A 14,682-nucleotide genomic window follows, 5' to 3' on the forward strand; every position below is an offset into this window, starting at 1 on the left:
ACATGGTACAAGTTGCTGTGTAGTGGTCAAGAAACTATCAAAGTGTTCTGTCTGGTGTTGAGCTTCAAACTTCATCCAGATATATGGAGAGTTTTCCATCACACACTTTACTTGAGCCTTGTAGATGGTGAGCAGTCTTAAGGACACAAGGAGGTGGGTTATTTTCCTCAGGATTCCCAACCTCTGACCTGCTCTTGTCATCACAATAAAGTTTCCGGTCAATGGTAACTGTGAAAATAATTGATAGTGGGTGATCCAGTGATGGTAATGCCATTCAATGTCAGGAGATTTTCTCTTGATGGTTGTTGCCATTACTTGCCACTCACAACTCAGGCCTGGATATTCTTTGCTACATTTGGTTGTGGACAGGCAAATGGGACTGAACATTGTACAACTGTCAACAAACATATCTACTTCTGACATTAAGGTTGAAGGAAAGTCATTGATAGACTGCAGATTGACCTAGGATTATTCAGAATTCCTTCAGAGATGTCCTGTGACCAAGAAGACTGACCCAGCCATCACAATAATCTTCCTTTGGGTTCTGAGCCCAAACTGGCAGAGGGGTCCCCCCCCCCCCTTGATTTTCATTAGCCCCTTTCACACTGCTCCTAGGAAGTGGAAAAACTTACCGGACCTGCTGCCCTCGGGAAACTTTCCTACTGCACCATGATTTACCTGGTTAATTGGCAACCTGACATTTTAAAGGGGAGGATGTCCTACCTCCTGCGATGACAATGTGAGAGCAGGTGTGCTTACACACTGCCAGAAGGTGATTAGTGAGTTAACCCGGTTGAGCTTTGACACTTGCCCCCACCAAGTGTCAGAGCCTGGCTGAATTTAACTCGTCCTGGCAGGTTGAACATTTCGCACCATATGATTTCTGGGAACAGACCCGCTAAATTAGCCAGTTAACCAACACAGAATCAGCAGTGTGAAAGGAGCTATTGACTCCAGCTTAACCAAGGCTCCTACATTGCCATATTCAATCAAATGCTGCCTTATGCCAAGGGCAATTACTCTCACTTCATCTATGTTTTGTGAATGTTTGGACCAAAGCTGTAATAAAGTCAGGAACTGAATGACTGGCAGAACCTAAACGGAGCTTTCTTGAGCAGTTTATTGCTAAGCAGAAACTCCTTGATCGCAACATTGATGATCACTTTTCTGATAATGGTGCGGTAATAGGCTGGGTTTGAGATATTTCTTGTGGACAGGATAGTAATTTTCCACATTGTCAGGTTGTGGCTGACTCTAAACAGCTTGGTTAATGCTACAGCAAGTTCGAGAGAACTGATCTCCAGCGAGATTGCCGGAACATTGTCAGGACCCATAGTCTTTGCAGTATCCATTTCTTGATATCACATGGAGTAAATCAAATTGATATTCATGCCATAAAATTTTAAATAAAGTTTAAAAAAAAAGAGTAAATCAAATTGGAGGAAGACAGGCACATTTTAAACAAGAGTTCAGAAAGTTATGGCCAAATGCAAGCAAAAGGGGCTCGCCCATAATATCCAGATGTAGTGTGTAGCCATAAGGTGACAATGTTACGTTTCAAAGATTTTTAAATGATGGGAATTGCTGGCAAAACTTTTAACAGCAACCGGGAAATTTGTCAAATAATGAAATAATTTGTTTAAAAGCAAGCATGATCCACAGTGGACATAAAATTATTGGCTTGTAGACATTTGTGAGTTGTACAAATGCTGAGTTTAATTGTTTAACAATTTGGTTCAAACACCAAGTTTACTAATTCAATAGTTCAGTTCAAATGCTTTTATTCACGGCCGAAAATATGAGTCGACCTGTCAACCCAGAGAGGGAGGGAAAGAGAGAGAGAAAGAAACCACCCAGCCTTGTGCTACCAGTCCACTGCCTCAACCCCATCATGCACTGGGCTCCCGCAATTCCAAGAACCCGAACCTCCGAATGACTGTTCGAGAACTAAGTGGTGCGATGCACCACATGCTTTTGATTAAAACATCTATTGTTTCTTTGCACAATCCTTATCCAGTCTAACCTTAATGCCCATTCTGTAGAAAAATGGCCCTCTTGGATTGCATTCATTCAATGCATCTGAAATCTGGAAGAGTTTGTCATGCAGCAGTACTCTTGTAATTTTTGCTTGCCACGCTCCATTAGATTCCATACCAGCACAATCATTGTGTAATGCTTCATCTCTTGATTCTCACCCTCCGGAGTTCTGGTCCCACTTGAGAGATGAGTGCATCAGCAGCTGAAAGAATGCTGCATTGGTGTGTTTCAGAAGAAATATTAAAATAAGAGCTGGTCTGCCTTCTCAAATGGTTATAAGATTCCACTGCGTTAATTGAAGAGCACAATATTTTTTTCACCAGTGACGTGGCCAGTATTTATCTCTGAACTAGAATCTGAGTATGCAAAGTCAATGACATACTTACACATCGGACCAGATCTTGCTGACATCTACCAGGAAGTTCTACACAAAAGGATCAGCTAATTACACTTTCCGATCATCTATGGAATTATTGTTGAATTTGGAGTCGAGTCATGATACAATTTAATGATGCAATAGGATCAAATAAACGAAGAGTCCTCTTGTTCCTATGCTCCTTGATACACACTTAAATTCTATAAATTCATTGTGAAATAGAGAAATTACATCTAGACTGAAAAAAGGCAAGTGGAACAATTATATCTGTGCATCACAATATTAAAAAAATGTTAGGTACAACTACCTTTTAGGTACAACTGGACCTCAGAACTCATCATTAATGTGCATATTTTCCATTTAATAATTTGTCTGACAATATAACTGCATGTTTGAGTTTAGAAAACTAACAGTCTGTAAAAACAAAGAAGTTAAATACTTTCGCAGTCACATGCACAAATAGATACTAAATGGTGATATTCAAGTTCCGTCCCAAGGCAACGTATCTCGGTCAGGAATGCATTTTTTGGATGAGATGCCAAAGTGGGACCTTGCCTGCTCTTCACTGGCAGCATAATATTCCACGACACTATTCTAAAGTAAGTGAGTTATTCCAGATATCATAGCCAATGTTTATCCCAATCATAGCACCTAAATAAGTTATCTGGTCTCCGTCAAATGGTAATGCGAGAGCTTGATATGAACAATTTGCCTCCAATGTTTCTGACATCACATTTTAAAAATGTTTTATTGGCTGTCATATACTTTGGATGGCCTCCTGTTTTAAAGACATTGTATATTCTTTCTTTAAAGTTTTGTATTATTTTTAAGCAAGGTTGAATGTAGGCTACGTGATAAACTTCAATGTCGTCCATTTTTAAGCAAGGTTGAATGTAGGCTACGTGATAAACTTCAATGTCGTTCATTTTTAAGCAAGGTTGAATATAGGCTATGTGATAAACTTCAATGTCATCCATTTTTAAGCAAGGTTGAATGTAGGCTATGTGATAAACTTCAATTTCGTCCATTTTTAAGCAAGGTTGAATGTAGGCTACGTGATAAACTTCAATGTCGTCCATTTTTAAGCAAGGTTGAATATAGGCTATGTGATAAACTTCAATGTCGTCCATTTTTAAGCAAGGTTGAATATAGGCTATGTGATAAACTTCAATGTCATCCATTTTTAAGCAAGGTTGAATGTAGGCTACGTGATAAACTTCAATGTCGTCCATTTTTAAGCAAGGTTGAATGTAGGCTACGTGATAAACTTCAATGTCGTCCATTTTTAAGCAAGGTTGAATGTAGGCGACGTGATAAACTTCAATGTCGTCCATTTTTAAGCAAGGTTGAATGTAGGCTATGTGATAAACTTCAATGTCATCCATTTTTAAGCAAGGTTGAATATAGGCTATGTGATAAACTTCAATGTCATCCATTTTTAAGCAAGGTTGAATGTAGGCTATGTGATAAACTTCAATGTCGTCCATTTTTAAGCAAGGTTGAATATAGGCTATGTGATAAACTTCAATGTCATCCATTTTTAAGCAAGGTTGAATGTAGGCTACGTGATAAACTTCAATGTCATCCATTTTTAAGCAAGGTTGAATGTAGGCTACGTGATAAACTTCAATGTCGTCCATTTTTAAGCAAGGTTGAATGTAGGCTATGTGATAAACTTCAATGTCATCCATTTTTAAGCAAGGTTGAATGTAGGCTACGTGATAAACTTCAATGTCGTCCATTTTTAAGCAAGGTTGAATGTAGGCTACGTGATAAACTTCAATGTCGTCCATTTTTAAGCAAGGTTGAATATAGGCTATGTGATAAACTTCAATGTCATCCATTTTTAAGCAAGGTTGAATGTAGGCTATGTGATAAACTTCAATGTCGTCCATTTTTAAGCAAGGTTGAATGTAGGCTATGTGATAAACTTCAATGTCGTCCATTTTTAAGCAAGGTTGAATGTAGGCTATGTGATAAACTTCAATGTCGTCCATTTTTAAGCAAGGTTGAATGTAGGCTATGTGATAAACTTCAATGTCGTCCATTTTTAAGCAAGGTTGAATGTAGGCGACGTGATAAACTTCAATGTCGTCCATTTTTAAGCAAGGTTGAACATAGGCTATGTGATAAACTTCAATGTCATCCATTTTTAAGCAAGGTTGAATGTAGGCTACATGATAAACTTCAATGTCGTCCATTTTAGGTTTTCAGGGTAAAGGTAACGGTTCCATTATTGTCACGTGATACTACATTTAGAATGTAACATGCATGAAATTCTTTAACTTTTGTCTTCAGTAACGTAGACAGAGGGTCGCCACTTTGTCCAACACTCCTCACAGAAACCTATAATGCCCGCAAAGAGGACCCAGATACTGAAACTGATCAACGTTGATAATACTTTAATCGCAAGTCAGGAAACTCCAACGGATCGGACGTTTAACCCTTTAATTTATCACCAAGAAACGAGGTTCAAAACATAGACCACTCCAATGGTCATCTCATCAGAACATCCAATTTTCAAACCATAAAATCTGCAGCATCGTACGAGCCCTTCAGCCCCACATATATCAGATTTACTCAATTTCAGATAAATAACACGACAAGATTAAAAGCAAACCTGCAACGCTGGAGAAACTTCAGCAAGTCAAACAGCATACTTTATATAGCAAAGATGAAGATACATAATCACTTTGAACCTGTATTCAATTCATTAAATTGTGCATACATGAGGTTTCAATTTTATCCAAATTTAAATCATCAGAACCGTGGTTCTCAACCTTTTTTGCTCTTGGCCCCACTTTAATTTAAAAACACACGCCCCACCATTCGCAGAAAAAAGTTATATATTCAAAAGAAGTTTCAATTAAATTATTTACTGCCAGTGCATTTCAATGCAATTAAAGTCAGGAATACACTGGAACACACATTTCATATTCAACCACTACTTCAATATGTCAACCATCTCAAACACACATTCAACGATTGTCGTCACTTCAGTGGGAACCTTGCCCCGACGCTGGCTGCAGATTTTTTTTGATCGAGGCACTCATTTTGTTAGTTTCAATCTTAAATCTCCACATTTTGTAATCTCCAGTCAGTTTCTCTTAGCTTGTAGCCAATCTCTAACAGAACTGAAGCCGCATTTTACTAAATAAGACGATGGAAAATGTATCAAAAGTTCCTTTGCTAAAGTAGTTGAGTTTAGGTCTTTCTTTTTGATCTCGTTAGACAGCCACATCAAGGTTCCTTTCACTTTGAACAGAGTTTTCACAGAGTCATCATGTTGCAACTCAGACAACTCCTTTTGGTATTATATTGGAACTTCAGATAACAATGGCTGAGTTAACCAAGAGGGAAAATCCATTACTTTTAAATCACAAAATCTATCACTGAAGTTGCTTTCCAACATTTTCATTATTTTGCCAAATATTCCTATGCCCCATTAAAATATTAAGCTCCACACCCCACCAAAATATTCCCATGCCCCACCTTGAGAATCTCTGATCCAGAGAGGAAAAAAAAGTGGCATTCTAACATAGCTGTTATTGTCTGCTTCTTAAGCAATAGTTAGAGATAAAAGTCACAGAAATTTCCAAGATTTTTATTGTAAGATACTACCAAAATAGAGTAAGTGGTCTGATTTGTTGTGAATGGCTTACTTCACTCCTGGTGAAATGTTCATCCATGCTCCTACTACTCTGGTCTCGACAATGCAAGCACACTGATGACCATTTTTCTTTTTCAACTTAAGTTCTTTCAAAACTTCTGTCAATGTCATAAAGAGTTAAACAAGAAAGTCTGCAGTTTCTGGGGTCGAGTACAATACCCAAAAATTGCTGAGGAAACTCAGCAGATCACATAGCATCCATAGAAAGTAAAAGGCAATCAACATTTCTGCTTGAGCCCTTTATATCAGGAATTTGAAAGAAAACTGGCAGTGCTGCTTCTGGTGTGGACCAGGAGAGAGTGCGGAGAGGAAAAACAGCACACATCATTAATAGGGTGGTACCACCTAGTCCAACTCCCGACGACTCCATACAGGCTCTAAACAACCTGTTTTAAAATCCTGCAACCGTGGGGTCTGGCCCAAAGATGGTGGCATCTGAGTTCGGCAACAGCCTCAAGGGGTTGCAGACTCCAGGGACGCAAAGGACTGGCATCAGAAGACAGGGAGACCACCCCTATTTGAGAAGGAGAAGCTGAGGAGACAACCCCGTAGGAGTGAACACTCAACAACATACAAGTAGCAGGCTGATGGTGATTCGAGGTGAGGAACCCATGCAGGCAGTGGGTTACTGAGGTCAAAGCACACAAACCAGACATGTTTATGACATGACAATAAAGGAATCTGCAATCGAAATAGGTAGATACCTTAATAAAAAGGTGGGAAGGGGGAGGAGGTCAACAGTAGTATTAGCCTTTAACTCTCCCAAATTCCCTTTGTCTCTTCTCCTCTCCCCAACTTTTATTCAGACATCTACACAGGATCTACATCCTCCTGTGGATGCTGCATGACCCACTGAGTTTCTCAAGCACTTTTGGGTATCATTATCCATGTCATTAGCTTATACAAAATGTTGTTCACCAAATATCTTCACTGGCTCCTGGTTAAACATTTAACATTTGTTCTTAAATCTCTCTCCATAATTTTGTTTCAACCATTCCACCCTCTGAACCCACTGCAATTTGGGCCAGTCCCCACGGTCACAATTGTTCCACACCAGATCCATTATCACTGGCTCTCCACTCAGCTCTGGATCACCTTGACAACAGCAACACATACATCCAGCTTCTCTTCATCAACTGCAGCTCAGCCTTCAACACCATCATTCCCTCAGTGCTGGTCCATAAACTTCAGAACTTGGCTCCCAGCACCCCACCTCTACAACTGGATTCTTGACTTCTTCAGTATGAATTGAAACGTCTCATCCTCACTGACGATTAACACAGGCACACCTCAAGGATGCATGCTTAGCCCACTGCTCTACTCACTCAACACCCATGGCTGTGTAGCTAGGCACAATTCAAATGCCGTCTACAAATTTGCCTATGGCACTATGGTCCTCACCAGAATCACAGACGGAAATGCAAAAGTGAGATAGATCAGGAAGTTGAGTGGTGTCACCACAACAACCCTGTGCTGAATGTTAGCAAAACCAAGGAGCTGAATGTAGACTTCAGAAGGAAATCAGGAAAACATGAACCAGTCCTCATCAAGGAGTCCGCAGTGGAGAGGGTCAAGAACTTCATATTCCTGAATGTCCATATTTCTGAAGATCTGTCCTGGGGCTTCCATGTCGATGCAATCACAAAGAAATCACCCCAGCAGCTATACTTCGTGAGGAGTTTGAGGAGATTTAGTATGTCACTAAAGACTCTAGAAAATTTCTACAGGTGTACCGTGGAGAGCATTCTGTCTGGATGCATTTTTGACTGGTAAAGGAGGTACCAATGCACAGGATAGGAAAAATACACCAGTTTATTTTTTAAATGTGGCCAGCCATATCTTGGGCACCCGTCTTCACTCTGCTACCATCAAGAAAAGGATACAGAAACCTGAAGATGAGGACCTAGCAGCACAAAAACAGCTTCTTCCTCCCTGCCATTAGATTTATGAATGGTCAATGAACCACAGACATTACCTCACTTTCTCCTATTTTCTTGCAGAATTTATTCTTCAAATGTAATTTACAGCAACATTTGCAACTTGATGCTGCCAGAAAATAATGAATTTTGTGACATGTTTATGACAATAAATTCTGATTTCACCCACATCAAATATCTTTGCTCTCCTTCAATGATCTCTGCAATTCTGTCCTCTTAGTTATCCCTAAATTTAATGGAAAAAATGAAGCTAATAGCCAGTGGCCCTGAAAAGCATGACCAAAACTGAGACAAACTGATCAGGTGCATGGGCATCTGCTTTGCTGCTGTTCTTATCAATGAGCAACAGATTACTGAAAAGAAGATTTAATGGACACAACATCCAGCCTCTTTACTTTACATCATACTGTTCAATTCCATTTATTTGAATGGGTATTCCAATCCTCTGGTGAGAAATAATGCAAATACAATTAGATTTTTTTTAAACACTTAAATTTTTGTGAGGTTTTGTTTATCATGTTAATCTATTTGAACAGCTTTTTTTATAAAAGTTCCCTGAGAATCAACTCATTCCAGTCTTTGCATCCAGAAAATGTCAGTTCAGGCAATTGGCCAACACACCAGTGATCAGAACTGGGCAGAATAAGCCCAATTCAAAGGCCTTGGGCTCCAATATTCCTTCTCCTTCAAGATACCCTAAAACACATTTTGTTGATTGCCTGCCTTCATGTACAATTCAGTTTTTCTCATTTACATTCTGATGAAGCACCTTGTAACATTTTGCTACATAATTGGGATCTTAACACAATTCAGTTAATCAAGAGTAAATATCAGAGTACAATTATATCTGTTTATTTTGTCAACAAGAGAAATCCAATGTTGATGCTGAATTGTACCACCAAAAAAAATGACTAAGTCTTCATTCTGCAAGGGCACTCAATAAATGGGGAGAAACTAAAATGCAGCCAATTCATAGAAAAAAAACCAAACTAACCATTATTATTGAGTTTTGACATACAAATAAATGTTTTAAAAGAATGCCATTTCTACATAAAGATCATTCTTTGTTTTGCTGGGAATAACTTAGGTCATCTTGCACAATCTATCACCCTGCATTTATTTAAATGGATAAAGGTAAAAGCACAGTGCTGGAGAAACTCAGCTGGTCAAACAGTGTACTTTATCTCATACTTTGGGCTGAAGCCCAAAACACCAGTTATGTATCTTTACCTTTGACCTGCTGAGCTTCTCCAGCATTTTGTGTTTTTACGCCAAGATACATAATCAACCTTACGAGCTTGAGGCTCAAGCATGAAACATTGCTTTGCAATATAAAGTATACCTTTGTAAATCTATATAAAAATATAATATAAATATATAAATCTATATAAAGTATAGTTTGACCAGCTGAGTTTCTCCAGCATTGTGTTTTTACTTCACGGTGTCTGCAGACTTTCGTGTTTTACCACTGTTATGGCCCAGAACACGCCAAAACCCAGCAGCAATAGAAATTCACCCAGACAAATGGTTACTTAAACAAAAGTTGCTTTAAATTATCTTCAAACTTCAAAATTTATTAACATCCCTCTTCTAATTTTAAGTGTGTATGTAATGTGCATATGTTCAGAAAAGTTCTTTGATTCACAGTCCAATCTCACTTCTCACTCCTCCAAGTTCACTGGTTGCAGGCAATTCTTCTTACTGTGCCCAGAATTTAACACTTATGAAGTTCACCAGGCTTTGGTGCTTGAAAGGTAAATGGTTATTGCTCAGGAAGGTTCTTGTCAGTTTTCAGAGAGACACCCACAACTGATTCCTTTCCGATCAGCCACTTCAGTGTCTTGCCGAAGAAACTTGCCCCATCAGGGTTTTGCAGAATATAACCTCTTTCTTTCAGGTCACCACCAAGTTCCTTTTTGTTTCCCTTATTATATTATACAGCCAGACCTCTCCTCTTGAATGGACCACAAGGGCTTTGACCAGGCTGAACTAAGAACTCACAGCCTGTCTTCCACACCTGGTTTTCCACAGGTTTGCCAGCGTGTCCTGTTGCAGTCCCAGCTGCAGAACTGAATTCTCTCCCTCTCGCTCAGAGCAAGCCACGTGACCCTCTTAGAACAGTCAATGGCACTCGAGACTGACCCCGGCACCAGACGTAATCTGTTGCTTTGCAAAATCCATTACTCCACAGCATGTCCAATGAACACCTCCTTGTGAAGTCCTTCTCAGCGTCCTTCAAAGTTTGTGCCAAGGCACTCAGAGCCTGGCTTGAAGCAGAGCTCTGGCAATTTGAACTGAGATGTGTTTTGAAGGGTTTGGAGGTGACCTACGGCTCCTAGAACGCTTCCACCAGCATTGTCTCCACTCCATGCTCAACATACATTGGAGCGACTTCATCTCCAACATCGAAGTACTCGAGATGGCAGAGGCCGACAGCATCGAGTCCACGCTGCTGAAGATCCAGCTGCGCTGGGTGGGTCACGTCTCCAGAATGGAGGACCATCGCCTTCCCAAGATCGTGTTATATGGCGAGCTCTCCACTGGCCACCGAGACAGAGGTGCACCAAAGAAGAGGTACAAGGACTGCCTAAAGAAATCTCTTGGTGCCTGCCCCATTGACCACCACCAGTGGGCTGATATCGCCTCCAACCGCGCATCTTGGCGCCTCACAGTTCGGCGGGCAGCAACCTCCTTTGAAGAAGACCGCAGAGCCCACCTCACTGACAAAAGGCAAAGGAGGAAAAACCCAACACCCAACCCCAACCCACCAATTTTCCCTTGCAACCGCTGCCACCGTGTCTGCCTGTCCCGCATCGGACTTGTCAGCCACCAACGAGCCTGCAGCTGATGTGGACATTACCCCTCCATAAATCTTCGTCCGCGAAGCCAAGCCAAAGAAGAAGAACACTGAGGAGGGGGAAAAAAAACCCACCCTGGCCACAATTGATCTCCCAAAAACATAGCTCTATGAAATATAATCGGTCGAAACACTGGATGAAGGAATTCATTCATAGATGGCCCAAACCCTTGAAAACACGACTCAATGGGATTAAAGAGGCTCAATTTCAATCTGAATTGTACCAGTCCGAGAAAATAACTGATCACAGCAACGAGTTGCCACCACGTTGGCAGGACAAGGGGAAAGCAACCTCTCAGCCTCTGTGGCTGGGAGGGCCTTGACTCGGTGCCCTTGATTGGAGACCAGTGGCAAGGCCCGAGCTGGCATCAGATCAGTCCTTCAGTGAAACGCCCCAAGGCACCTCTTTGCACCCAAGGTGCTGCCTGCGCCACTGGGCCTCAATAGCACACAAGGGGGGGAGGGGAGGGAGGAGCAGGAGCCCGGCCTCGCCCCCTCGCCCCGCCGAGCTCGCAGCAAACAGGCCCCGCGTCTCCAGGCCGACCCCTCCCCGCCGACCCCGGCCCACGCGGCGGGACCGCTCACCTGCCGTCTGATAACATCTAACCCCGGCTGCTGCTCGCTGCGTCTGCGCTGCCCGCGGGCCGGTGGGGGGCGGGGCGAGCGCGCGCGGCCCCTCGCCGACGCGTGCATAGTGACGCGGGGCGAGGCGCCGCGGCTGCGCGCGCAGCTGGTGCCGGGCGGCTCGCGCTGGACGGGAGAGTCGGGGGGTCAGGTTCTCCGAGGTGAGCGTCGTGTTTCTAGGGGCGGGGCGGGGCGGGGGCGGGACTGTGAGAGTTTCAACGGGGGGGAGGGGGGGAGGGGGGGGGAGGGGGGAGGGGGGGGGAGGGGGGGGAGGGGGGAGGGGGGGGGAGGGGGGGAGGGGGGGAGGGGGGGGAGGGGGGAGGGGGGGGAGGGGGGGAGGGGGGGGGAGGGGGGGGGAGGGGGGGGGAGGGGGGGGGGAGGGGGGGAGGGGGGGAGGGGGGGGGGAGGGGGGGAGATGGGGGGAGGGGGTGTCCTCACAGGGACAGGTTGAACAGGTGAGGACTTTATTCCCTGGAGCCTGGAAGAATGAGGGGAGAGTTCACACGTGCTTCCCATTCTAAGGTCAGCCGGCCTTTATCCACTGAGGGTCAGTGCGATACAAACCAGTCAAAGTTGAAAGGGGGAAAGTTCAAGAGGCACCTCAGAGAGCGGTGAGTGCAATGGGACCAGCCGCCAGCTGAGATGGTGGAGGCGGGCTGAAGTTGAGCACTCGGGGCAGGTCCGGCGATGGCAGAGAAGCGAAGGGCTGTGGGGCAACTAACAAAAGAGAGTGGATCGGCAGACTCGAGGGGGCCTGGAGGGTCAGTGTCGCCAAGGAGCCGACTGTTGACTTCAGTAACGGAAAAACGGGGGGGCGGGGGGGACGACGGACAATCCTGTGATCACTCGGGAAATCAGGAGTGGAGAGGGCGAGCAAATTTCAAGTTCTTGGGAGGCGCCAGCTCGGAGGACCTTTTCGTGGATCTGACAACGCAAATGGCTTCGTGAAGAAGGGGGGGGGGGGGCGGTTTGCAGCAGCTTGGCTGACAATCAGAAACCCTGGTGAATTTCTACAGATCTTGTATGTGTGCTGTCCAGCTGCAGCACAGTTTGGTACGAGGACACCAATATCCCTGAGCGGAAAGTCCTGCAAAAGGTAGTGGACACGGCCCAGGACACCACAGGTGAAACCTTCCCCACCGTAGAGAACACCTAAAGGGAACACAGCTGTCAGAGAGCAGCAGCAATCATCAAGGAGCCACACACAGTTCTCACTGCTACCATCAGGAAAGAGCTATAGGTGCCACAAGACTCACACCACCAGGTTCAGGAACAGCTGCTACCCCTGCATCAGTCTTAACAACAAACTCAATCAGGATTCTTACTTTTGCACTTCAGTGATTTTTCTTTCCTCTCTGTATTGAGGAGTTTGTTTACATTTCTTTATTGTCAACATGTGTATGTCGAGTCGGTTTTGTTTTTGCCCTGTCATAGGAAAAAATCTCAGGGTTGCATGTACTCTGACAATAAATCTGAATCTGAGTGAAAGGCTTATCTGTGGTCAATGTGCTGTAACTTGAAGAATTTAGCTGCTGGATAAATCACAGGCAACTACTTTCCATTATAGTCGCTTGAATGCTAAGAGAATGTTGTTTGTGACTCGTTCAAACAAATTTGTACTAAAGTTGAGTTTTCCAAATTTTATTAAACATTGTTAATATTAAGTTGTTAAATGGTCAATAGAAAATGTCAGAAGATTTTCTTACTATCCATTCCACAAAAACTAAACTCTTATCTCCCAAGCAAGCAGAGAAAACTAGTTATGTTCATGAAGCAAAGATGTTGCTAGGAGACACAACAGAAATGTTAAAAAAGCCTCAAACAGACAGGTGGCAAGCACATTTTAACCCCTACAGGCATTGCAGCTCCAAAAATTATTTTAAAATTAAGGCTTGTTTTACTCAAAGCAGATAATTTTAGCCACATTTATGGTTTTAACATGAAGCAGAAAATAAGCATAATAATGCTGACCCGACAATCGAAAGATTTGCAAGAGGGGATGCCAAATGACTGAAATAATTCCATGTTTGTAAATTTTGATAGAGGTTAAGAAAAGATTGTTACCCTGGCAAGGTGGGTCCTTACAACCTTCAGGGATAATTTATTCGTAAGGACAGCAGATGTTGGAAATGAGATTAAAAACTAAAAATGTAGAAAAAGCACCTGTGGATACGTGACATCTGATGAACGATTATTGATCTGAAACATGAACTGGTGCCACTTAATCTCGTATATGCCATTTTCATTTGCTCATGGTCGCCAACCAACTTCTTCTTAATTAAGAAACCTATTTTTGCTTCCGTGAATGCACAAAATGCTGGGTATGCATCACAGGTCAGGCAATATTTGTTTTCTAATGATTTATGCCTTTAACCAGCATGATATTGAAAACAAATGATTGAAACTGGTCATCAGGATATCGTGTTAGAAGTTGATCTTGGTAATTCAGCCTTGGAATTGACGATCATAGATGCAGTGAACTTTCTTTAAGAGTCAAGGGCTTTCTGTAAATGAATCTGAAGGAAACCAAATCAAGCAGCAGAATTGATCTCAACTCTGTTATGCCATGAATATCCAAAATATAATACAGATTAATTGTAAAGATGCTAATTTAAAAATACTAATGTTTTTCTTCAGCTGATTCTTGTTTATATTGAGTTGTTGGGTTTTCTCAAATCTTTTAAAATTTGAATGTCTTCAAGTTTATACTGTATGCATTCATTGTACACAGTTAATTTGATTACAGTCAATTTGTTAATGGGGTATGGTTGGACAAATTGCCCTCATTGTTAGGTGAAAAAATTGTTAGCCCCCATGTCCATTCACAGATCAAATCTGTTTGGTTGAACTGCTTGGCAACTTTGCAATATTTCATACTTGGATAATGACCCCTTGTTCAAGTACTGTATTGTAAAATATGAAATTACACTCATGACATTCTCACATCTTAAGTTGCAAGGAAAATTGGTGAAAGATGGAAACTGTGATCTAATGCATTATCTTTTGATGAAGGATGAAACAATACAATTGCATAGATATTTTTGAACTCTTGTAATATTGGATAAAAATAAAAGTCCAGTTTTTACAGTTGCTCCCATTGATATGTTAAGTGTCTGTGGCCTTAATTCTAGTTGCTGTACTTGTTTGCATAATCCTTTCTCCCTACACGAAAGAAATGAAA

The 14,682-nt window shown here is 42.3% G+C and overlaps 1 protein-coding gene and 1 long non-coding RNA gene across 17 annotated transcripts in view; one reads left to right on the forward strand and one right to left on the reverse strand.

The window, feature by feature from the left end:
- Window positions 1–11,572, reverse strand: part of LOC138759550 (protein VCF1) — an 18,673-nt gene extending 7,101 nt beyond the window's left edge. Inside the window, exon 1 of one of the 2 annotated variants that reach the window (XM_069930176.1) lies at window positions 11,463–11,572. In XM_069930176.1, coding sequence (XP_069786277.1) covers window positions 11,463–11,479 — 17 coding nt within the window. In that variant the 5' untranslated portion in view covers window positions 11,480–11,572. Of the gene's footprint in view, window positions 1–11,101; window positions 11,309–11,462 lie in introns of those variants that run through there. The other variant, XM_069930177.1, reaches the window with a different exon arrangement.
- A 1-nt stretch (window position 11,573) lies between these two features.
- The window catches only part of LOC138759553 (uncharacterized), a 596,266-nt gene continuing 593,157 nt past the window's right edge, over window positions 11,574–14,682 (forward strand). For 13 of the 15 annotated variants that reach the window (XR_011354926.1, XR_011354930.1, XR_011354928.1 and 10 more), the window contains exon 1: window positions 11,574–11,662. This is a non-coding gene — a long non-coding RNA (uncharacterized lncRNA). The remainder of the gene's footprint in view (window positions 11,663–14,682) is intronic. The other 2 variants (XR_011354929.1, XR_011354935.1) reach the window with 2 other exon arrangements.

The sequence above is a fragment of the Narcine bancroftii genome, chromosome 3, assembly GCF_036971445.1.
Source record: "Narcine bancroftii isolate sNarBan1 chromosome 3, sNarBan1.hap1, whole genome shotgun sequence".
NCBI classification, from domain to species: domain Eukaryota; kingdom Metazoa; phylum Chordata; class Chondrichthyes; order Torpediniformes; family Narcinidae; genus Narcine; species Narcine bancroftii.